The sequence below is a fragment of the Oryza glaberrima genome, chromosome 4, assembly GCF_000147395.1.
Source record: "Oryza glaberrima chromosome 4, OglaRS2, whole genome shotgun sequence".
Classification (NCBI taxonomy): domain Eukaryota; kingdom Viridiplantae; phylum Streptophyta; class Magnoliopsida; order Poales; family Poaceae; genus Oryza; species Oryza glaberrima.
In genome coordinates, this window is record NC_068329.1 from 21258945 (window position 1) to 21283565 (window position 24621).

The window sequence follows — 24621 nt, forward strand, 5'->3', positions numbered from 1 at the left end:
CTTCTGTCTCCTGGCCCATTCTTGCGCGGCTTCACTTCACGTGGAGCGAGAGCGAGCCATTCTTCACGGGGCATGCGGCTTCACGAAACCAGATTCATTTGACGTGCGTGCGGTGATTGCTCGTCGCTTCGCTGGATCTGAGTGACAAAGGGTCCTGCACTTGATTGCGTATTTTCAATCAGTATAGCTGGTGTATGTACGCCTGTACGGGGGCGGCTGTAGCCGGGGACACCGTGTCTAACCTAATCTATGTGCGACGAAGGAGAACCGTGGGCTGCTCAAGACGATTTTTGTGAGGTTGCATCAAAAGATGTTACCCGCACGGTTGCCGCAGTTTACCAGGCTGACACGACACGGCAAATGTATTTTTAGCGTTAAGCCATGTGTTAGCAGGTTTAATGTTGGGATTAAAACCGCTGAAAACGAAGGTGGTTGTTGCCTTCAGAATTAGATTAGAAAGATGCTCCACATCAATTTACTAAAGTACAGCGACGTGTAAGGGGAGCGAAGAGGCATATTCGGCGGCTCCAACCTGGCGACCCGAAGCATATTCTCAGCCTCCTGCCCAACAAGGCATTTAGCACCGAAGTCCTACGTGCCAACGTGCAGGGAAGTTCCTCGTGCTGTGCACAGTGCACATTGTTTCTTTGCCGTTGAAGATTATACAGTACATTCTTTTTGCAACACGTAAATATTATGCTATGTAGCCCCTTTGGAACACACAATTTCATTAAGAAAAAGAAACAATTATCTTTCAGTGTACAATACGCTACCATATTTAAGATAACTCGAGATTTTAAGAATCAATTATCTTTCAGTGTACAATACACTACCATGTTTAAGATAAGTTCTACTTGAGTTATGTAATGAATCACAATGCCTTCATTTAGAAAAGAAACAATTATCTTTCAGTGTACAATACCATATTTAAGATTACTCGAGATTTTAAGAAACAATCGATAGGCTGAGTAGTCAACTGGCGATAATCTGAAAAAAAACTAGATCTTCTAGCTTCGGGTTTATTTTTTCTAAATTCTATAATTATTTTTAGCTATAAATTTAAATAAAAGGGAGGGATTATATCTATAATCTTTAGAGGAACTAAAGATTACTCAATAGAAGAAATCGTATTTACCATAAGCTCTTAAATTAGAAGCATTATTGTTTAGAGTACTCAGAGGTGCATGGGTCTTAAAATAACAGCTGCGCCTACAATTTAATACACAACACTACATACCTTCGTTACAGAGAATATTCGCTCCTAAATTATGAAAACTTGGAGGCGAGAAAAGAAGAAGAGAAAAAAGAAAACGAGCAAGCAAAGAAGAACCTAGGAAAAGAGCTCGCAAACAAAGACCGAACCGTTCCAAAAAGGAAAAAAAAAATCAATAAACCCCAGAAGAAGCCTCTCCTCCTCTCGACTCCTCTCCTCGCCGCTCTCGTTGCTTCCTCGCGGGGAGTTGGAACCCCCTCCCCTCTCCCTCTCCCTCTCGCTGACTCGCTCTTCGAGGAGAAGGCGAAGGCTCCCGCGCCGCGGAGTCGGAGATGGCCGCCGCCGCCGCCGCCGCCGCGGTGAACTACCCGCTCGTCGCGGCGCTCGTGGCGTTCGCGCTCGCGCAGTCCTCCAAATTCTTCACCACCTGGTGAGTCGAGTTGCCCTATCTCTCCCTCTGCGCCCCCGCTCGGCGGCCGCTCCCCTCCACGCGCTGCGTTTGTGGGTGACGGTTTGGCTCCATGGCGGTGGCCGTTCTCGATCGCTGGAGACGTGTGGTTCGGTGTTTTAGCATTGCGTAATCGGTGGGAATCGTGGGGGCGAGGTCTCGTTGGCTTCGATGTTGCGTTTCGTGGTTTGCGCGTTGGTAGAAACAAGGAGCTGACTTGGAGAATTGAGATTTGAGGCCTACGAGGAGCTGAGGCGTCCTAGATTTGTTTTTTTTTTTTTGGTTCGCTGGCATGGTTTGGATTGTAGCTAGCCCGTAGATCCTCACGGAGGTTAGAGAGATCCTTTTCCTATTTCTGTATTTTGCTTGGCTTTGACAGTGTGATCTGCAGCAACTGCTTCTGTAGGGGGTAGAACTGCTTTTCTTGGGATGCTTTTGTCTAGAAGAGACAAACAGGATTTCTAAATCCAGCGTGATGTGAGAGTTGGACGGCTACTGTAGTGCGCTTGCACGATTTCGTTTACATTTTTGGTACGTTTTGTCGTGAACTACTGGTTGAGAGCATTACTTGAGAGACACTAATAACAGGGTGTTTTGCTACTTAGTGCCTTATTACTATAGCCTGAGGGCATTTTAGTGCCCTGTGAAATTTTTACTGGGCAATTTGATATATTTTTCTGACTCACGTTGGTTCTACTTTATAGTACTTTTAGGCAAGAGTTGTGCAGATTGCTTGCAAATAATGAGTGTAGTAAAATTATTAATTAAAGTAAGCTTGGTCTTCCTTGATATTTCTGGAAGATTTAAGACAATAGTTGGTATCTGTTATGGGCGTATCAGACATGAAATAGTCGCAATTGTTGTATTTAAGTATCAAGTGTCTCACATTTTTGTGTTGCACAGTATAATATGCTTTGTTGTGCAGGTTATTTTTGAAATCACTAGGACAATAGTTGGTATCTGTATTCTGTTATGGGTTTATCAGACATAAAATAGGCACTATTGTTGTATTTAAGTATCAAGTGTGTCACATTTTTGTGCTGCACAGTACAATATGCTTTGTTGTACAGGTTATTTTTTAAATCACCAAAAATCACTAGGTGATTTCAAAAATAAATACACATTGAATTGGCATCAGGACAGGATCTTTTGTTTTCAAACTGGAAAACATTTATCTTTCTAATTTCATTAAGTAAGGTAAGGAAAAAAATGTTATACAAAATTAGTAGATAAAGGACTAGACCAGGAACAGTATATACAAGGACTACATACGGCCCTCGTGAAAGCTTGCCAGCTAGAAATTTAGATAATACTTCATGTATAGTCTGTCAGGAATTCGATCACTCCTGTTGTCTTGTTCTGATCTAATGTGTATGAGGTGTTTTGCCTTTTCTCTAATTGTATTGCTATCTTCAATCTGAATGTGAAAGGGGGGCGATGAAAATCTTGAACACCAGTAATCTATATATATGAATAACAAATTTTCCCAAAAAAAAAACAATATACTTTCTGCAATTTAACCTGTCAGAAAATCATAGGTGGCGCCAGAAATAATTCCCTATTGTGCTAATGTTTATCAATTACCTATTGTACTAATGTTTTATTGTTTTATTGAAAACCCTAAATAACTATTCTATCATTGATTAACTGATTTGATGCAGGTTTAAAGAGAAGCGTTGGGATGCCAGGCAACTTATAGCTTCTGGGGGGATGCCATCATCCCACTCAGCCACAGTGACAGCACTTGCAGTGGCCATAGGAATCCAAGAAGGCTATCGTAGCGCCACCTTTGCAACTTCAGTAATTATTGCATGTGTGGTGAGTAGATGTTCTTGATTCTTATTTGTATCTTTAGGTCTTAGCTGCTTCTGTAACTTCTGTTGCATGAGTATGATACTATAGAGGAAAATATGAGAGAATTTTGCATTCATTTCATTGGTTCCACACAAACAGATGCCCTTCTGCATATATGAAATACTTTGCTCAGTATTAGTTAGATAAGACATTTATGTTTTTTTTCCCACTAACTCGTTCTATCATCTCATTTTTGCCATTTGATATGGTCTAAGCCTACATGTAAATGAGTGAGTTTAGTGTCATGGATGGAATTACAAATGAAAAATTAAATCTCATATACAACACTGATCTATATTTGTGTTTGCTCTTGTACAATGCAAAGCTTCTGTTTCAAGTGCATCTTCATGACAATATCAATTGCCTCTGCCTCGTTGAACAGTACTACCTAGTTGGGAAATACAACTATCTTGTTTGATCTAAATGCTTATGTCTATATTATTTGATTTTCTTTTTTTCTTTAACTTGTGTTTGTAGGTGATGCATGATGCTTTTGGAGTTCGCTTACATGCTGGGAAGCAGGCAGAGGTTTGTCTTTCTCATCCTGAAAGGTTTCAGCCTTCTGTTTGAACAGGATATAATAGAATGAAAGGGTTTTCCATGGCAGCTTCTGATTGTATCTTCATGGACTAATAAACAGAATTCGATTATCTATAGCTGGCATTTAGATTTTTGACATGCAGTGTTGTTTGTTGGGCTAATATGTCAGCTTTAATATTCTTGTCCTTCAACTTCTGTTTCTTGGGCTCATAAAATTTGATATCCTTATTGGGTCAACACTTTTGGCCTGAATTCATGGACCTATCCACTTTTATGCCAGCAAGAAAATTTAGATAATGGCAACTGTATGTTTAACTTCTGCTTGGCCTGAACTCTTTACCTTTTCACTTTTATGTGGAGAATAAATTTAGACAATGCCAACTGTATGTTGTAGTTTGAACTTTGAAGTGACATTTCCTTGTGAGAAAACGTTCTTGTTCTTCTGGTCACTCCGCCATCAGTTAATGTTGAATTGTAGATTTGGATGGTCCAGTAAATATGTGCTATCTGATATGCTCTATTTTATTTTAAATGACTAAAGTCAGAGCGTACTAATATTGTTGATGCAAATCTTTCAGGTATTGAATCAAATTGTGTACGAGCTACCAGAAGAGCATCCATTATCAGAGACAAAGCCATTGCGTGAAATTCTTGGACACACAGTTCCTCAGGTTAGCTTAGTTTGCATGATTCTGTCGAATTTTAGCTATTTCTGTGGCCTTGTAAATACTGATATTCAAAGCAGAAAGAACCGTAGGAAGATTCTCTAAGCATAAAGGCAGATACTAGATACACCTTGTAGCACCCTAATATAATGCAACTGTCGAAAGTTCATTGGTATGATACAAACACAATATCGTTAACAAACACTTAAAACTTCTCTGAAGAAATAAACAGTAGGTTAAGTCATAGGACATCTTACAGATACATTATCTACTCTGTTTTTTTTTTTGGGGGGGGGGGGTGGGGGGGGGGGTGGGGGGTGCGAATATGCAGTTGTCATTGTTTCAAGAAGAGGAGGTTTTGCATGTGCCCCAGCATTTTTACACTCTTCTACTACCATGCTCACATCGGCTATTGGGCATTTCTTATGCTTGTCAGAATCATCACCAGATATACATTATATGCTTGTAATCTAAATGTAATTTCGATCTCTTTTTTATGTCAGGTTGTGGCCGGTTGCATCCTTGGAATCCTTATAGCTGTTGTTATGCGCTTAGCTCTATGGAGTTCTTAGACACGCATTACTCGTAGGTATTTGCTTGATCACCTCATATCGCATCGCTGATGAGTTGTGAAGCATGAAAACTCAAATCTCCTCTTGGATGTGATTTGTACAAATGCTCAGTTTTATGGCTATACTATAAGGTTCCTAACCGGTGTAGGTCTGCGTTGTAGGAGGTAGATTGTAGTTCAGTTGGTGCTGTACATCGTAGAAATTTACTGTGAATTGGAAGCTCATGTGATCAACCTTTGTTATACAACTGGCAATGATCATGCTGTCAACTTTTCTTTCTGGCACGCAGTGATATTTTAAGTTCTGCATCACTGTCCTTAGTTTATTATTTTACTGTGCTGTGCTTGTTAGACCTAGAATGTTACTACCATACAAATGTCCCGAAATTTGGTCCTGGGCAGTACTCAGTAGTGTGTGTGCCTATGCTGTTTTACTGTCATTCATAGTTCAGACTAATCTGTTTTCCTCTGAATCCTGAAATGCAAGAACTTTTTGTTATTTCCTCTCGGTAAACCTGATATATTTGATATTTCAGAATTTCTAGTGCAAACAAACAGGAATTGTTCTCTGTTTCTCTCTTACACAGATCACAGATCAAACAAAAATATTTTCTTAATAAGTATGAGCAAAGTACTCGGAGAAGTTACACGAAGAGAGTTATTACCACCTTGTATATATATGTAAGTATTCTAAGAGTAAAGTTTGAAGCCTCGTCCTTATTATATGTAGCTACAACGATGAGGTATACATGTGCTCAGGCTCTCAGAGCTTGCACGGCGACGATGCTCCGGGGTGGTGCACCACGATGAGGTTGTACGCGTCGAGCGTGAGGAAGTCGTCCAGCTCCGGCGCGGTGCACTGCCGGCTGAAGATCCTGCCGGCCTCCGCGTACCGGCCGCGCCGGAACCTCTCGGCGCCCACCTCGGCCTCCACCCTCGCCATCTCCTCCTCCACGACGCGCGCCAGCAGCTCGGGCGTGGCCCGGACCTCCACGCCGCCGGCGTCCAGCGCCGCGCCGTGCCGGAGCCACTGCCAGTTCTGCACCCGGCTGATCTCCGCGGTGGCGGCGTCCTCCATCAGGTTGTACAGCGGCACGGAGCCCGACCCGGATAGCCACGCCGCGACGTACTGCACGCCGACGCGCGTGTTGTGGCGCAGGCCCTCCACCGTGCGCGCCCCGCGCGGCGGCTGGAGCAGGTCCTCCTCCGTGACGGCGACGCCGGCACGGGCGGCGTCGCCAGCCGCCGCGTCGATCTGGTTCGGCCTCCCTCCGAGGTGTCCCTCGAACACCTCCCGGATCGCCGGGATGAGCCCCGGGTGCGCCGCCCACGTCCCGTCGTGCCCGGCGCGCACCTCCCGCAGCTTGTCCTTGCGCACCAGCTCCAGCGCCGCCTCGTTCGCTGCCGCGTCGTCCTTGATCGGGATCTGCGCCGCCTGCACCACATCAGCAACCGTTTGGTTAATCAACTAGCTCGAGGAGCTCTCCAACGGGCGAGTGGATCGATCTTTTTTCGATGACTGACCATGCCGCCCATGGCGTGGACGCCGCGGCGGTGGCAGGTCTGGATGAGGAGGTAGGAGTAGGAGCGCATGAAGTGCTGGGCCATGCCGACGAGGGCGCGGTCGGGGAGGAGGCGGTCGGGGCGGGCGCGGAACGTCTTGACGTAGCTGAAGATGTAGTCCCAGCGGCCGCAGTTGAGCCCCGCCGAGTGGTCGCGCAGCTCGTGCAGGATCTCCTCCATCTGGAACACCGCCGGCAGCGTCTCCACCAGCACCGTCGCCCTGATGCTCCCCCTCCCTATCCCCGCCTCCTTCTCCGCCCTCTCGAACACCCCCTTCCATATCCTCGCCTCCCTGCATTAAAAAAAAAAGTTACATACATCGATCAGTTCAACCCCAAAACGTATGTTGGTGATAAAAATCAGGTAATTCACTCCATATTCTAAGCACTCTCCCTCACGCAAGGTTCCTTAAGTATCAAACGTGGAATGAAAGCGGGGCTATTTTTTTTTTATTAATTGCGTACCAGCCAGAATTTGAACTTAGATATGCCCATGTCTTGATCATCACAAGCTTTGTGCCAGTGCGCCATGGATGGATGTGTTTGTGCGTGCTTACCTAGAGTGCTCCATCTTGGGGAGGTAGAAGAAGGGGCCGAAGCCGGCGCCCTGGCCGGAGCGGAAGGCGGCGTGGCTGTGGAAGAAGTAGAGGCCGAAGTCGACGAGGCAGCCGATGGCCGGCTCGCCGTCGACGAGGACGTGCGCCTCGGGGAGGTGCCAGCCGCGCGGCCTCACGAAGAGCGTCGCGGGGCGGTCACCGAGCCTGTACTCCCGCCCTCGCGCCGCGTCGCGGTAGGTGATCGTGCCGGCCACCGCGTCGCGCAGGTTCACCTGCCCGCGCATCAGGTTCTCCCACGTCGGCGACAGCGCGTCCTCGAAGTCAGCCTTGCACCCACAATAACCACGACGTCACGCTCACGCCACGTCAAGATCCTCACCGATGGCGCGCCGGAGTTGTGTGCTGCTTACCATGAAGACCTTGGCGCCGGAGTTGAGGGCGTTGATGACCATCTTGCGCGGCTCGGCGGGGCCGGTGATCTCGACGGTGCGGTCGGCGATGGCCGGCGGCACGGGGGCGCACGCCCAGCCGCCTGCCTCGCGGACGGGCCTCGTGGCCGGGTCGAACCGGGGGAGCTCGCCGGCGTCGTACCGCCGCTGCGCCTCCCGCCTGCGCTCCATGGCGTACCGGACGGCGCCGCGGAACTCGCGCTGCAGGCCGGCCACGAAGGCCAGCGCGTCGCGGGTGAGGATGGCCGCGAACTCCGGGTCGTACCGGCCGAGGATGTCCACGCCCTCCGGCGTGTCGTAGCACGGGCACGGCGGCGCTGCGGCGTTGGTGGCCATGGAGTCAGTCGAGTGGAATTCGTTCGAGCACCGATCCCAAGTGTGAGTAGAAAATGGGAGTGTGCAGAGAGTGTGCTTCCTTCCGTTGTATAACTCCAAATATATACGCGAGAGGTAGTGTAAAATTTGAAGACTATCGTCTTTGATGATGTGGCAAGGATGAAATTTTGTCATTTTTCTCCAAAGAGATCAAGATTGCACTAGTTTGTAATGCTGAAGCGGACTCTGGAAATTATCATGATGCTAGGTTTTGCAGAGCCACTACAATTTGAAAAATAAGTGTCATATGCACAACAACAAACATAGCAACCATAATCCATGCATAAACTGCCTTATATAGCAATGCAATCTAATTGTAAAAAGAAGGAACCACAGTTCAAAGTACTTAATTTGTAGGTGTGGCCGACCGTTGATTGCTGGGGATTTTGTTTTACTTACCAGTTACCAACCTACATAGATGTCAAAAGCTCCTGGCTTATTTTCAGAGAGTAACCATACACAGTTCGTTTCTTTTGTGAGAGAGGAATTTATGGATGGACTAATGAAGAGGTGCTCCAGGTTTCTAATACAAAGTTAAGTAATTAAGCCCTTTCAGAAAATCTGAGTACTGAAGCCTCACCAAAATGACTAATTAAGGCCAAGTTTCGTTGTCTATGCGCAAAGCAGCTAGCTGGTGTTGTACAAGCCAATTCAAGCTGAATTAATCGCGCATACATCCAAATTCATCACCCAATTAAGTTCTGTAGTTTGCAGTTTCTGAGCTAACATAACCGTGTTTGTTCACTGGCGATGGTCGTGTTAAGCGCGGGAAGCTCACTGTGTCCCATCAGCTAAAACTGTATATATGTTATTCCAAATAAATTGCATTAGCTTGTCTAACAAATGACACTCAACTCACGCCACTAACCTTTGCTGCTTTGCCCGGCGTGTGTTTATATAAGGCGTTGGATGAGATGGATGACGATGCGGCATGCATCAGCGTGCATATGGAGACGGATCAGTAGACGTGGTGGTTACGATAAGGCAGACGGGGAGCAAGTGCGGTGCGCATCAATCAGCTCGATCGCGTGCGTGCATGGGCACTTACGTACAGCACAGGCCAGCAGCAGGAGGAGGTAATAAGCGTGGCTTGTTTCGTTGGCGCACCGAGAGAGGCGAGTGGCTCCAAACCGCAGCCTTTGGCTGCTTGTGCGGTTTCTCTCCTTATCCGCATGAACTGCCCAATTTGGCCCATTTGGGGAAGGGAGAGCCGTGCCGTCACGCCCCCAACCTCCATTCGCCGCCGCCGGCAGCCGACTATACGGCCAGCCTAGATGAAAAATCTCTTCGGGCCTTTTCGAACAAATTAACCTCACGGCAGCGGATCGCTGCGGGTTGCGCAGGTACACTGGGCTCTCGCGTTTTGCACGCAACGCAGGCGTTGGACGGGTTCGATCGGCCGGCGGCGAAACGTGGCGGTTGGAGAACAGGAGAAGCAGAAATTAAGCGTCTTTCACGATGGCGTTCTTGTGAGGTTTTTCTTGTTTCGTTCCTCTTTATCGTCAGGTGAGCGCCGAGGAGGCAGGTGGTGTGGCCGGCTGCAAAAGAAGCGGATTCCGCGCGTGCTGGCACGGGTCTCGTGCGGCACGGCCGCACGGTGACTCGTGGCGCCGTGTGTGCCCGTGAGGTTCGATTCTATATCGGGGGGCGAAATTAGACTGTCGTAGGAGCTGATAGTATAGTCAATTATTAACTCCAAATCATTTATAATTAATTTAATAGCTAATTCATACAATAGTTATATACAACACTATTAATATCTAGTCTCACATATCATACACACTATGTTTTGGAGTCCATGTTACAGCCGGTTATAAATCTGTAGTCCACTGCTCTTCTCTCATTTTTTTATCTTTTTAAAATATGTTTATAGTTGGTTTATAGCTTGCTACTGTACCTGCTCTAAGAGCAAGGATAATAATAAAACCAATTGCTTACTTATAGCCTATCTATCAGCTCACTTATATAGTGCTTAACTCTTCACTATAAATATATGGTCCACCTGTCTGTCTCACAGATATTTTTGTTTATATACCTAAGCCGGCTGTAAACTTACATCCCGCTTTTCATCTCTCTCCTCTCCTGTCTCATTCATCTCAGCTGTCTGTTATACTTGCTCTAACGTGAGTGCGTGACGGCGGTGTTGATGGGCGATAGAGGCGTGGCCCGCACTGTGGTTGGCCATTCGGCCTACTCAGCCTTGGCCTTGGCGGCCTGGCTTGACCAGGAGCCGCAGCCCGCAGCCCTCGCGGGGCTCTCGGCCGGTTCGCCAGAAGGCTGGGCGGGTACGCTATGCCGATGGGCTGTTTTTCACTTGTTTCGCTGGGCCTTTCCGGGGACAATGTCCGCATGTGTGCGTCGTGCCCTTTCTCAGCCAGAGGCTAAAATACTTTTCCTCCGCAGCCACTCTCAAACATGTTAAAAAGTAGTACTGTGTCATTTTATTATGCCCCATTAATACGGCTCCAGATTTCAGATTTAGAGTTTGTATGTTAAAATTCAGTGGTTTATAGTTTTATATTTTTATCTAAACTAGTAATATGCCCGTGCTAACACTACGATGACGATATATGATAATACAGATCATACAATTTAAAATGCATCACACGTGTTCTTTAATCTTCATACAAAATTTAAAGAATGGCATAAAATAAATACCGTTTCTTGTTTTTCTTCACAATACTGAAGTTTTAATCCTAAAAAGTATGATAATTTACAGAGAAATTTGAGCACTCGATACAAAACTCACTTTATGAGCTTCTCTCATCCTAGGTGGCTTGTTGCCATGTGGTAAAGAAAAATCCTGCCTAGCTTCAAAATAGAATTGCTCCACCTCCTACTTCCCTGATTTGCTCATGTAGTGAAGCAAATGACATGCGATTTAACGGAAAAAAAAACACTAATATTTTAACACTGCTTGTGACATAGCTAGAATGAGCATCTCTGAACAAATATATTTTTTAAGGAAATTCGAGTTCAATAATTAGGTATAGCTATCAGTCAAAGAGCATCCTCAATAGCTCAAGCAGTAACTACTTAATTTACTGATTCAGTTTGAAGGAGCCGAACAATCTACTACAGACTCTGGTGCATTAGGGCCTGTTTGGCGCAGCTCCAGCTCCACCCCTCCTGGAGTTGGAGCTCAGCCAAACAGTTTCAGCTCCACTAAAACTAGGTGTGGAGTTGGGTGGAGCTCTCTCACAAAATGAACTGGAGTTGTGGAGATGGGTTTAGGCAGCTCCACAACTCCAATCCAAACCCAACTTCTGGAGTTAAATTTAGGAGTTGGAGCTGTACCAAACAGGCCCTTAATCACGAAAAAATGTGGATCAGCAACAATTCATCGAAGCAAGAATTACTGAATCATGAGTACTAAATAAAAATGATAAGCACCAAACCTAGATCGGCATGAGTACCAAATGGAAATTGATAATCATAAGTACTATCGCGACATTGAAGGTGAAATACAGTTCCATGACCAAAATGAACTATTCTAGTCTAATGATGTCTCGCCAGAGCTCATTCTGTCAACTATTGCCAAACAAATAATGTGCATATAAAGTCACACAAATACCAGGTTATTGTGTATGCTAGACTAATGAGAAGTAATTTAAATGAGAGGCACCTTAGCACTTAGCAGCTAGACATTTATTTCTCCATATATATTTCTACAATCATATATTGACATATACCACTTGTATAGGAAGCAGAAAAGACTAACAAATTTGTACCTGCGTTCACATGATACAATCATTCTCTGTGATACCAAGAACTACACTGATAACAAATTTGGTTCTTACATCATTTGGCTTTTTCTAATTGTAGAAGCCATTAACTCAGAAGGTTCAACCTCCATTTTTCTATTCTTCATCGCATTAGCAATCTTAAAAATCATGAAATATGCATGTACACCCGTTGGTTACTTTCAAATACCAGGATTCAAAGTCATGGCAGGATTTACATCCATATCTATACTATAAATGCATCAAGATACATGGTGTAAAGGTCATAGAAATAAGTGATTGTCCTGCCAAAAAAAGGTGTATTTGGTTGAGATTGGCTTTGTTAGAAATGAAAAGACAAATAAGATAGGCAAGATGATCTTAATTTTAGCTGCTAGAATTAAGGCCATGTAATAACAAATAGGAGAATTTCGAAAAATTAAATGATTTTCCTATTCAATCTAATAGTGTTTTGACTTTGTGATTCCTTCATATGGAAGGGCAGCCAATTTGTAACAAAGGCGGAAACTGGGACTATCAGATCGTAAAAAATTTCTAAACAAATGCATAATCTCGGAAGTGAAGCCTAACCTATTTTCCTTAACAGCTGAACACATTTGGAACAAAGTCAGAAGCTGAGACACCTGAACAGGACAATTTGTTAAGCTATTTCTAAAATCTAGATCTCATGTTTGTCCATCTAAATGTTGTGCCTATTTACATTCTGAGCTTTAAACTTATTATACATATTTTGAAATATATACCATATGCTGAATCTGAATAACACAATTTTGCTTTCTATAGGTATTCATAAAAAAAATGCAGCAATCCTGTATAACGTATTAACGTATACCCAAACAAGATGATCTTGGTTATAGCTACTGGAAATTATGCTTGGAATTGATTCAGTAAAATGAACTTGGCCAACAAGCAGAAAAACAACAGCCGTGCAGCAGTCTTAGATCTATGTACACCGAATACCTTGTTTCATCTCAAAGGAAATATCCGCGACAGACGTTAATATGTTCATGGCAAATCACAATCGAAAATAATTAAGTGATGACATATGCATTTCAGCATATGGCATCACTTTATTATTATGCATTTCACACTAAAAATTATCAAAAATCCAGTGTTAATTAAGTGATGCCAACAACAAAGAAGATTGAAATAAAAGTGCTTGTGATAGCACCTCGCAACATAATAATCACGTAGAGTGGATAGCAAGCACAACAACAAAATAGTGCAGAGGAGCACAAAAAGGAGCAAGAAATAGTGCAGAAGAGGATAACTGGCATTACCTTAAATGCAGAGGATGTTGAGCAGTAGTGACCTGGAGCAGATATGCTACAAGAAAATGTAAGCTGTTAAAACAATAATATTCAGTTAGAAACCAAACTATTTGTTTCCATTGAAGATTGTTTAACAGAGTAAAAAAAAATCCATGTGAGAGACTACAGTAAACCGACCACTGCAGCCGGCAGCTGTATACCGAGCCAACCAAATGAAATCAAATCAGAACCTTGGAGCTGCATTAGTTTGACTACAAATAAGCGTGAGACCCTGGGGTGCAGCGGCGATTGAACCTGAGATCTACTTCTCTCTTTTTTTCTGCAATGTGCCCCTGTGCCGGCATGAAGTATGAACACATGTGCCGTCGTTCACCTATACAGCTCCAGCAATCATGTGCCATCGTTTTTATTGATGGAAGAGTAGAAAAAAAATCTAATACCATGGGAGATTGATTTATTGCAAGGAGCAGGGTAATCTGTGACCAGCTGAATTTCCAGCCACTATAGGAGCATCTCCAAACCTCCAATTCTGATATTTTGGCTATGATTATAGGTCTCGAGCAAGCAAACTGATGTTGCAATGATTTTAGCTTCAATGGGAAAAAAATGGGTACAAATCAGCTGCATGCTAAAGATGCCATCAATAACAAAGTAACTTAACGGGATTTACAAAATGATCAGAGAGCCATGATCTGACTCTATCCCTCCCAAGGTTGCGCTCCTACAGAACAAAAACGAGACAATAAGCAAGTTTCACCAGCAAAATGCGTGAAACAAATAGTAACTCATTGCACAGATTTCAGTTGGCAACTAAACATCGAAGTTTGTGGGATAAAATTTTGGGGAAAACTTACTGCTAGCATATGGGAATTTGCCTGCGCAATCTGCCAGTTAGCGAGCCACAGCTTCTGGCCCATTCCCGCTCAACTCTATGATCTTGCTGCATGCACCAAAACATAGCAAAAATAGAGTCAAACCAAGAGCACATAGCATCAAAATCCCCAGCCACTCAAAGCCTCAACAGAAGGGATGAACTGATGCAAGGAATCATGTGGTTTCAGGGACGTATTCCCTCTCCTCAAGGAGCCCCATAGGTTCCGAGTTCTCCTGGAATTGACACAAAATTTAGAAAAAAAATATCACCGTTAAATTAGTAGCAATCTCATGAGGAGATCGAGATTAACAGAGAGAGATGGGATCTTGCCTTACCAACTGCACAATTCCCTCCTTGCCCGCATCCGCTGCACACACCGGTCCGTCATGGTCCATGGGTGTACCTCCTCATTACAGCCCCGCCCTTGGATATCGAGCTCACGCCATTCGCGGCCATCCTCCCTGGTGCAGCAGCGGCGGCCGCCTCCGCCTCCACCGCTGGTAGTGCCAGGATGGCGATCTGGTGGGGGAGCAAAGACGGCAGCCTCCATGGTGGCTCGTCTCAATGGAGGAGGTGCAGTGGCATCCATAACGCGAGGCGGAGATCGGGGATCCGCAGTGCCGGGGCGGGGTAGGGTTTGGGGATTTGGAGTGGCGGCACGACGGCAGCGGCGGGGTAGGATTTAGGGATTGGGTGTGGCGGCGATTGGCGAGTGGCAAGAATCGCGGAGGCGATGGGTGAAGGGAACGGGCGAAAATAGCAGTGCGAGAGAGAAGGGGGCGCGTGAGAACGGGAGTTACGCGAGAGAGAGGGCGCGTGGGCGTGGGTGGGGAGGAGTGCTGTCACACCCTGAAGTTCTTTCCTAAACCTAAATTGAATTTATAATCCACCAGAGAAAATATCGGTGTAAGAACAAAAGAAAACCCTAATAAATTAATGCAAATAATAATCGGATTTAGCATGTGGAATTTTTCTTGAGTTCTACATGTCGAAATACGCTAACAAGATTTTTAGTGGAATTCTCAGAGCTCTAGAAATAATTTTAACCAATTAAAATTAAGCACAAGCAATATTTAATCCTAGAAAAATCCATTTCCTTCTTTTTCCTTTTTTTTCTTTTCTCTTTTTCTTTCAATTGGGCCGCCGGCCCATTCTCTCTTTCCCCCCCTTCTTTCCGCTGGGCCGGCCGACAGGCCGAGGCCCAGCCGAGCCGGCCGCCTCCCTTCTCTCCCCCGGAGTCACCGACAGGTGGGGCCCACCTGTCGGGCCCGTCCCCTTCCTCCAGCTAGCGCCGCAGCGCTCCGCAACCGCTGCCGCGCCCACGTTCCCGCCTCCTCCGGGCCACGTCGGCCACGCTCGCGCATGTGCCGCGTCTCCCGCACCCACTCCCCCTCCCTCTCGCCTGCGCCCGCGCCCGAGACGGCCGGGATTCGAAATTCGAATCCCGCCTCTCTCTCCTCCTCCACCTCCCCACGTCGGCCAGCGATTCCCGCCTTTACCGGCCATGTCCGGGCTCCCCCTCCTCTATTTAAGCACCACCGCCACCCCCTCTCTCTTTTTCCCCATCTCGCTGAGCCCTCCCGAGCCCTCTAACGCCCTAGAGCCGTCGCCCTCCCCTTCGCCGCCGCTAGCCGCCGAGCCGACGACGCCGTCGCGTTCGCCATCGTGCAGGCCACCCCGTCCACCCCTCTTCCGTTGGATCCCGCCGCCGGAACCCACTCCGCGCCGTTCGCCGGTGAGCACCGCCATGGCCGCCGCCTTCGGCCGGCGTCCTCGCCCTCTTCCAATTCCCTCTCCCTCTCTAACCCCTTCCACCGTGTTCGCTAGGTGGTTCCGGAGATCGTCCCGCCGTCGCCGCCGCCCTCCGTCGCTAGCCGTCGTCGATCGTCGTCGGTGAGGTCCCTCCTCCCCTTCCTCTCTCTCTCCCGCGCCACCGCTTAGCCGCTTCGCCGCCCGCGTCGCCGCGACGTCGTCGCCCTCCGCTGCCGGCCGGTCGCCGCCGGTCGCCGTCTCGCGCTGCCGCGCGCCGGCCGCGAGCCACACCCGCCGTCCGATCTACCCTTGGGTAGATCGGGGCCGTCCGTTCGGCCGCCCACGTGGCTGCCGCGTGGCCGCCGCGTCGGCGCCACGTCAGCGCCACGTGGTGCACCGTCCTTTCCCGGTCCGTGGACTCGGTCCACCGCGGACCGCCCTCCTCGAGTCACTGCCATGTGGGGCCCGCATGTCGGCACCACCCCATCTCTCTCCCGGGATTTATTTATTGCGCAATAATTCAATTAAGGATTTTTCTGTTTATAGTAAAAACACAGTGAATCTTCTAAAATTCATATCTAATTCATCCGAGCTCCGTTTAAGCCCATTCAAGTCTCAGTAAATCAAGAAAAATGTGTAGAATCCATTGAAAATAGTTTTGTTCTCTGTTTCAGTAGTATTATAGCCTGTTTGTATTGTTTGCTTTGTATGTCGCTTAGATTTCGGCTCTCCCGACGCTCCGGTGTACCTTGAAATAGTCGCCGAAGTTCCTCCAGCTACAGAGCAAGGCAAGTCATGCTTGCCACTTGAACATGTTGATCCTATATTGTAAATGCTCCATTATTTTTCTTCAAATACTGCATTGTTTTATAATATCACCATGGGATGTTTACCTACTGTCATAGCCATGCTATCTTGTACCATGTTTCTTTGTTAGCTTGGGATATAACATGACTAGAGATTGGACTAGGGAATGCTTAGCTTTGCTTAGTTCAACTAGCACACAATGGGGAACTACATTAAATGCATAGATATCAGATTCTAGGATTGATGTTGGTTAATGCTCACCACTCCGGTGTTGGTTAATTAATTAATATTAAATGGTGGGCCGTGGGTGCATGGTTTTGATGGTCGCGCCCAGGGCAATTAAGGACCGGTTCGCGGGAAACCCTGGAAGAATTCCTCATACTTACCACAAGCCAGCGTGGGCAACGGCTGGGCTTGTAGTGTAGCTTTCCTCTAGCCGACGCATCCAGGCAAGGGTGGGCGTGATGGAGTTTGGATGGGCCCTGCGACGGCCTATGTGGCTTCCGGATTCACCTAGGCATGAGAGGGGACTGCCCGCTGCCTTGCGAGGAGTGGGGGTGAAACCTGAGGTGTGGTGTGCTTGGTTAGAGGGGGTTATGCGAAGGGTCCTGTCATGGCCTCTTTCCGGTATGTCATGGTGGCATGTCGGCGCACGGAAACGTGTCGTGGGGCTGTGTCTTGTGGGTACAGTTGTACACCTCTGATCAGAGTAAAACTATTCGAATAGCCGTGCCCGCGGTTATGGGCGGTCAACCAAATTCACCGTGATTAGACTCACCCTAGACTAGTCTAATGGAATTGAATAGTATAAGTGGATGGTTGGGCCTGTTGCAACGGGGTATAGCGTTGGACAGTGGATGATTAATATTGATTAATTATTACAACTGTTTTACTGCTTTCAACTTTCTGTTTATAAATGCCCGCTTTATGCAAATGAACCATTATAGCTATCCTTTGATAATTCCCTGCATCATACCCCTATTTCGGTATGACTTGCTGAGTACAGTGGGTAGTACTCAGTCTTGTTCTATTTTCCCCAAACCCCAGAATTTGAGTATGCGTCAGATGGTGGTTTCTCTGAGGAGTAGACTTCGTCCGTGCCGTCGAGGATGCCTGTGGAGTGGTGTTCCCGCTGCAGTCCAAGTCAAGGTTTAGCTCAGTTATCCTTTAAGTTTTCCACTGCATTTATGTAAGACTTTTATAATGTTTGTAAGATGTGGATCTGTATGTCAACTTTGTCGTTTGTGTACCCCGGTCGGTCCTGGACGGGGACTTTAATGCACATTCTGCTTGGAATTCTATTCGGGAATTTCTGGGCGTGACAAGCGCAGAGGGAAGGGGGTCTCATCTGGCACGTTCGATTAGAGTTAGATGAATATGAGCCATTGGATTTGATGAATGAGTAATGTAGGTGTAAGAGTGAGTTAGTGAATTATAGGGTAGAAGATAGATGGGAACTTATTAATTCATCCAATTGTTGTAACATAATCGCAAATCAAAATCTATATATTTATGGAGCTAGAAAACCTATCTCCATGCAATCTTTAGTCCAAAAATGTGCTAAACAGGATCCAAATATATGGCATAGTTGCCTTCTTTTTATCAGACTTAGATAAACAATATCTATTTAATTACAAAGTAAAGTGAAAGGAGTATCTCTAAGTTGTCATCGAAACTTATTTGCACAAATATTACTAGAGAATATAAATAGTCAAACAAAATTTAAAATTCAACTTCGTTATAAGTTTAGAAATAGTAATAGCATATTAGAAATAAGGATTTGTAGAATATTTAAAGATTGATACGCTTATATTTTTATCGTATCCTTCATTACATCTTTATCCTTAAGAAGCATCTGAACGTCACAATTTTATAACCAGTGATATAGTGTCGGGATACAAAAGGAAGGTGAGAGGCTAAGAATAAAACGAGAAGCTCATCTACATCAATTGTATGAAGTAGTATGAGATAGAGGAGTGGCAACAAGGACGATATTGTGCATCTTACGCAAGATTTAAAGTGCAACCCGAAAGAAAATCGAGGTTAGTGAATGGACCTACTAGCGATGGTGATGATCTATTGATGGTGTTGTTTGGGGTTTGTTGGTGGCTATATTTTAGGGCATATTACACGCTTGCTTGAAAGTGAAGAAGCATGGCCAGCTTCACATATTGACCGCACATACAAGTCTAAGGCAAAAGACAACTATATTCCGCGCTCTACCTTGTTTTTCTAGGGCTCAAACCGTAAACACAAGTTGCTATGGGTTTAGGGAAACCACTCCAGTTTTCATCCTAATCGACATCTTTAACACAAATGAGAACTTGATCGATTCCTCGTATTGTTCAACTCACAATCATACAACATGAGAGAGTGCGAAAGTCATTTGGAATAGATATATGGGATGATGAGAAAGACAGTATAAAAATGATGTAATAGGTATAATCATCATTTTTATCATGATTTGCCGACATTCTAAGATACCAAACAATCAGCCTCATCGGATGAGCATATGGAAAAAAAAAACGCCAACTGACGTATTAGCCAAAAAAAATATATAATTTGTGATTAGAACTTTTACAATTTTGTGGCAGGGGGAGGATGGTAAGGCCCCGTTTAGTTCTCCAAAATTTTTTCCCCAAAAACATCACATCGAATATTTAGATGCATGCATGAATCATTAAATATAGATAAATGAAAAAACTAATTGCACAGTTAGGGAGAAAATCGCGAGATGAATCTTTTAAGCCTATTTAGTCCATGATTAGCTATAAGTGCTACAGTAACCCACATGTACTAGTGACGGATTAATTAGGCTCAAAAGATTCGTCTCGCGGTTTCCAGGCAAGTTATGAAATTATTTTTTTTATTCGTGTCCGAAAAGCCCTTCTGATATCCGGTCAAATATCCGATGTGACATCCAGAAATTTTCTTTTCGCGAACTAAAGACGGCCTAAATTCCAAGATAAATGAAAAAAAAAAAAGGCCATACTGCCCGGCTCCAATTCTCCATGACCGTCTCGTTCTCCTTTCCTCACTCCGATGCACCTGCCCTCGCCGACTCGCCGTTAAATGCCACCGACACCCTCCACTCCTCGCTGCCGCCGCCGCCGCATCTGACCACCCGGCGATGGCGAGACCGGCGGCGACGGCGGCGGCGCCGAAGGCGCCCCCTCCGAAGCACCTGATTGCGCTCGCCGTCGTCGCCATCCTCGGCCTCGTCCTTGTCGCCGACTTCCTCTGGGCCTCCTCCTCCCCCGCCGCCCCCGCCTGGTCCTCCAGGATCGATCTCCCCGGCCGCCCGGCCGCCCTCGTGCCACCCTCGGGGAAGAAGGTGATGCTCCTAGTTCCCATCTCGCAGCGCGCACACACACTCTTCGATTGCTGCCTCCGGTGCCTTCTAGTGTTCTGTGTGGTAGTACGGAGTCGCGCGCGATTAGTGAGATCTGGTTGGAATTAGGTATGCCTCTGTGGTTTGGTTGGACTAGTAGAACACATCTGGGTTGATTGGTATCTTCCCCTCGACACCAAATGCCTTGCTCTCTAGTTGCACTTATGAGCTATAGTTTAGGCATCACCTTTGATAGTACTAGCAGGTTGATTGCTTCCTGAAGGGTCTTGATGTGCCGGTTGTGAAATTTGCAACAGGATTTTTGCTTCTTAGGAGAGGAAGAAATTAATCATGCATTCATGCCTGCAACTTCTGGTTGAGATTTCAGAATGAAGAGCTGTTTGCGAACAGTAATCTTTAGGAGAACCCGCAAAATCTATACTCATGCTAATGTTTATGAACTGTAATCTCTGTGTTTTTGAATTAACATAGGCATGGAAGCAGCAAACACATGCTAAATCGTGACAGTTTCACCATTTGTTTGAGCTAGAAGCAGCAAAAAGCCATCTGATTTTCATTCCGATCCCATGCCAGATTAAATTAAGACTACTTATTTTGCTGTAACTGCCAGTTTTTGTTTATCTAGGCATATACAGTCCTACCATCTAATCTAATATCTTGGTCCTACACATCAGAGTAAACACTTAAATTATGTTTGATATCTTATTTATGTGTATACTGCATGAATTTGGCAAGTGTTGTAAAAAATGTAAAAACTCATGTATCTCACTTCGATATTTCTTCCCCTTCCCATTAGTTTTATTATATAATGACTTATGCTATGAGGACTGTTGGCGTGATCTATAATTTTGTATGGCATTTTCAAGTTGACTTGTTTTTTAAGTAGTCGTTTTTTTTTTTAATTTTCTTGTGCAGCAAACAAAGGAAAAAATATCTATAGGTTCCACGGACATAAATGCAACCTTTGCAGATTTGCCAGCACCAGAACTACAATGGGAGGAGATGGCTGAAGCACCTGTGCCACGTTTGGATGGTGCTGCTATGCAAATTAAGAATCTCTTATATGTGTTTGCTGGATATGGTACCATTAACCATGTGAGGAAGCTTCCCTGTTATCTCTCGCATCCAGTCATACTTTGTGCTCTTTTTCTTGTATTTATAAAATCTCTTGCTGAAGAACAACATATAGCATGCAACATATTTAATTGGTGAGTTGGGGTTACAGCAACACATTATACTTGTTCCCTTTCAGCAATCAATGACCTAGATGTGTAATCGGACTTATCGTTTTGGATCACTCAAGTTGGCTACCTACACCATTGTTTTTAATGAAATATAAATTCACATAATATTGTCAAGTTGTATAGATGACCTGTGTTCCCTAGCTTGTTTAAACATGATCTTCCTTACTAAAACACAATTGAAGTACTTGTGCTTTTGGTTAGCGTGATCCCATTATAATCATTTTTGGCTGAAAGTTTAATATTGATGGTGTGTGTATATATGGCTTAGTATTGCCAGATTGTGAATTAACCCAGTAATTCCTTGCCCTGCTGATTTTGTTGGTACTTTTAAGTTTACCATAAGTTAATTCAAGATGCCATCAAGTTATTTAACCTTTTCTAATGTTTTCCATGTATAGGTGCATTCTCATGTGGATATTTACAATTTCTCAGATAATACATGGGGTGGGAGGTTTGATATGCCAAAGGAAATGGCTCATTCACATTTGGGGATGGTTACAGATGGAAGATATGTTTATGTGGTAACAGGACAGTATGGTCCGCAATGTAGGGGGCCCACAGCACGAAATTTTGTGCTGGACACTGAAACAAAAGAATGGCACGATTTGCCTCCATTGCCAGTTCCTAGGTACAAACAGTGTTGTATTTAGGCATTATTGTACTTGTATGGTCATGCACTCCCGTTAATCTTAATACTACTTTTGAAGTTTGGATATTTGGTCTGTTGTATGCTGTCAAGGAAAAACAAATATTGTTTTGAGCCCTTATTTGTTTCTTTCTTTATCCCAAATCTATTGTTCAGATATGCTCCAGCCACACAACTTTGGAGAGGCAGGCTTCATGTGATGGGTGGCAGCAAGGAGGATAGGCATGAACCTGGGCTTGAACATTGGAGCATTGCAGTAAAGGATGGGAAAGCCCTGGAAAACGAGTGGAGGAGTGAGATACCAATCCCACGTGGAGGCCCTCATAGGTCTATAACTCCCCCTCCACATAATTTCTATTGTTGCCATTTTTGTTGGAAAGTAATGTTGCTATACACCTGAATGGTATTGATGTTTAGCATCTGTTGTATTCAGATTTTTATGATGCCGCCCACAATATGTATGCTTCTAGGCTATTTCTTTGATTAAGTATCTAAATTAAAATTAGTTCTGGGCCAGAAATATGTTTGTACGCCATACAAAGTTCTTATGTGGCATATAAGTATATAACCTGTTTCTGAGAATGGTCCTGTTGTTAGCTTAGCAGCTTAATCATGATTTTTCTCTTTTGATACCAGGGCTTGTGTTGTTGCTAATGATAAGCTACTTGTTATTGGTGGCCAAGAAGGAGATTTTATGGCGAAACCTGGATCACCTATATTTAAATGTGTTAGAAGAAGTGAGGTATGCTGATCTGTAGCTCAATCACTATATATGCTAATTTCTGCATATTGTATAGGAATTTGTTTTGTACATTTTGAAGTTCGACATGGATCACTTTTGACAATGAATAGTGGAAAGTCTGGTTCCACTGAAGGCACAAAATGTATAATGTGTTACCCAGTAGATGGTGATTTAACTTTTGAGCTGTCCGCTTAACCTGTTTTAGCACTTTGTGAAATTTTACACCTCCTAGAGACCTATGTTCATTGTTTTCTTGTAATAACTTTTAGATTTTGTTCTATAGTCATTTTGATCTTCTGCCTATGCAGGTGGTCTACAGCAATGTATACATGCTTGATGATGGAATGAAGTGGAAAGAATTTCCACCTATGCCAAAGCCAGATTCACATATAGAGTTTGCTTGGGTGAATGTTAACAATTCTCTCATTATTGCTGGAGGAACCACAGAAAAGCACCCAATAACCAAAAAAATGGTTTTAGTTGGTGAATTGTTTCGGTTCAACTTGAACACACTGGTACATGCCTTTCCTTGCTCCTTATTTTAGATAAAACACTTAAAGTGATAAGAAATGATGGATATAACATGAAACATCACCTATCAACTGCCTGTTGTTTGTTTGTCGTGTGGTGGTTTAGATACTTCTTGTTTTGCATCATTCTTCTGTTTATAAGCACATAAACCCAGTACAACTCATCATCATAAAATCTATCCACAGAACAATATGAAGCCAAGAAAAAATGTAAATCAGTAAATGGCAAACACGACGAAAGGAAACTTTGGAAAGTGCACTGCATGTCAGTAATTTCCTCAGCTTGTCAACTTTGTATTGCTACTAAAACTATTTTGGCATACAGGAATGGACTGTGATTGGGCGGTTACCTTTCCGAATCAAGACCACTCTGGTAGGATACTGGGATGGCTGGCTGTATTTCACTTCTGGGCAACGAGACAAAGGACCGAAAGACCCTTCTCCTAAGAAGGTTGTCGGATGCATGTGGAGAACTAAGTTGCACCTGTGAGATTTTTAGAAGGAAAACTGATATGACCATTGACTAAGCCCATTCTTTATGCATTCTTTTGGGTACATAACTGTTCCATTCCCCTATGGTGGGCGAGTTGTTTATTATCATACGAATTGTTGGCTTTGTTGTGCATTGTCACATCATGCCACTAATCTTTTTGGTTATATCATAGAATGACCGACTTTTACACAATTTTGTACAGAGAATCAGAGATAATTGATCTTCTGTTCAGTGATTGGAGTGTGACCGATACATTTGCACTTGAGTTACTCTAGGTTAGCAATACTGGTATCCAATGGGTAAGCATTCTTACTGTTACTTATAAACTGCTTACATAGTTCAACATAAATAACCACCATCAGGAGACTCTGCAGTAACTTCTCAACTGGATTTGAGCCCATATTCAGTATCCTAAAAACATCAACTTGGTATTTGACTCTTGAGTTATTCTGGCAGTTGACTTCAGCTCTATCAACTTAACACCTGTCACATGCTCTCTGTGAATGTAAGTGCATGTTCTCTGATACCTGGTACTTTATACCCGTGTTAAGCTTTATTAAAGTACGCTGGATGGTTCGCTCATTATGATTTATGACCTAATGTTTCTGTTAGATTCCACGTCTTGGTGTTCTCCAAGACTTGGTTTGTGCCACAGATTGTTTTCAACTTGTTACTGTTGATGACCACAAAACCCCATTCCCATGAATATTTTTGCACAGGACCACGGTCATTGGCAAAGCAGGCCATATCGGGAGGAAAGCTATTGCTGATCGTGTAGCGCTTTCTGGCTTCCTGCCTTTTGCCAATCTTTTCATCTCTTATTAATTCCCCTTTGTTTTGATGTGCATCAACATTTTTTAGGCTCTCATCGAACTGCACTCCTGCTGCATCCAGCTTTTCCTGATGTTTCAGCTTTTTCACAAGGCCACACAC

The 24621-nt window shown here is 44.6% G+C and overlaps 3 protein-coding genes and 1 long non-coding RNA gene across 5 annotated transcripts; 2 read left to right on the plus strand and 2 right to left on the minus strand.

Moving 5' to 3' along the window:
* Positions 1-1368: 1368 nt before the first annotated feature.
* LOC127770223 (uncharacterized) lies at positions 1369-5576 on the plus strand. Its single transcript, XM_052295891.1, has 5 exons — positions 1369-1643; positions 3323-3479; positions 3993-4043; positions 4634-4726; positions 5224-5576. Exons 1-5 carry the CDS (start codon positions 1546-1548, stop codon positions 5290-5292), a joined length of 468 nt encoding a protein of 155 aa, XP_052151851.1. The 5' UTR covers positions 1369-1545; the 3' UTR covers positions 5293-5576.
* Positions 5577-5884: 308 nt separating this feature from the next.
* On the minus strand, positions 5885-8276 carry LOC127770222 (malate synthase). Its single transcript, XM_052295889.1, has 4 exons — positions 7821-8276; positions 7411-7736; positions 6816-7146; positions 5885-6726 (listed from the first exon to the last, which is right to left on the minus strand). The coding sequence occupies exons 1-4, from the start codon at positions 8193-8195 to the stop codon at positions 6055-6057; spliced, it is 1704 nt and encodes a 567-aa protein (XP_052151849.1). The 5' UTR covers positions 8196-8276; the 3' UTR covers positions 5885-6054.
* A 2225-nt stretch (positions 8277-10501) lies between these two features.
* LOC127770224 (uncharacterized) lies at positions 10502-14602 on the minus strand. 2 transcript variants are annotated; one of them, XR_008016900.1, is made up of 4 exons: positions 14458-14602; positions 14103-14355; positions 13258-13969; positions 10502-12261 (listed from the first exon to the last, which is right to left on the minus strand). It is a non-coding gene; the product is annotated as an uncharacterized LOC127770224 (long non-coding RNA). The 2 variants fall into 2 exon arrangements; XR_008016899.1 differs by lacking the exon at positions 10502-12261 and having other exon boundaries at positions 13128-13969.
* Positions 14603-19673: 5071 nt separating this feature from the next.
* LOC127769563 (kelch repeat-containing protein At3g27220-like) lies at positions 19674-23923 on the plus strand. Its single transcript, XM_052295158.1, has 7 exons — positions 19674-20015; positions 20949-21128; positions 21676-21905; positions 22080-22250; positions 22560-22665; positions 22974-23180; positions 23521-23923. Exons 1-7 carry the CDS (start codon positions 19812-19814, stop codon positions 23683-23685), a joined length of 1263 nt encoding a protein of 420 aa, XP_052151118.1. The 5' UTR covers positions 19674-19811; the 3' UTR covers positions 23686-23923.
* Positions 23924-24621: the final 698 nt, after the last annotated feature.

Excerpts from the sequence above, each read along its gene's own strand:
- LOC127770223 (XM_052295891.1), top strand. The coding sequence starts at position 1,546 with ATGGCCGCCGCCGCCGCCGCCGCCGCGGTGAACTACCCGCTCGTCGCG. Across the intron at positions 3,480-3,992 it reads CAGTAATTATTGCATGTGTG|GTGATGCATGATGCTTTTGG; the intron begins GTGAGTAGATGT and ends TTGTGTTTGTAG. Across the intron at positions 4,044-4,633 it reads ATGCTGGGAAGCAGGCAGAG|GTATTGAATCAAATTGTGTA; the intron begins GTTTGTCTTTCT and ends CAAATCTTTCAG.
- LOC127770222 (XM_052295889.1), bottom strand. The coding sequence starts at position 8,195 with ATGGCCACCAACGCCGCAGCGCCGCCGTGCCCGTGCTACGACACGCCG. Across the intron at positions 7,737-7,820 it reads CCGGCGCCAAGGTCTTCATG|GCTGACTTCGAGGACGCGCT; the intron begins GTAAGCAGCACA and ends TGTGGGTGCAAG. Across the intron at positions 7,147-7,410 it reads CCCAAGATGGAGCACTCTAG|GGAGGCGAGGATATGGAAGG; the intron begins GTAAGCACGCAC and ends TTTTTAATGCAG.
- LOC127769563 (XM_052295158.1), top strand. The coding sequence starts at position 19,812 with ATGGCGAGACCGGCGGCGACGGCGGCGGCGCCGAAGGCGCCCCCTCCG. Across the intron at positions 20,016-20,948 it reads TGCCACCCTCGGGGAAGAAG|CAAACAAAGGAAAAAATATC; the intron begins GTGATGCTCCTA and ends TTTCTTGTGCAG. Across the intron at positions 23,181-23,520 it reads GGTTCAACTTGAACACACTG|GAATGGACTGTGATTGGGCG; the intron begins GTACATGCCTTT and ends TTTGGCATACAG.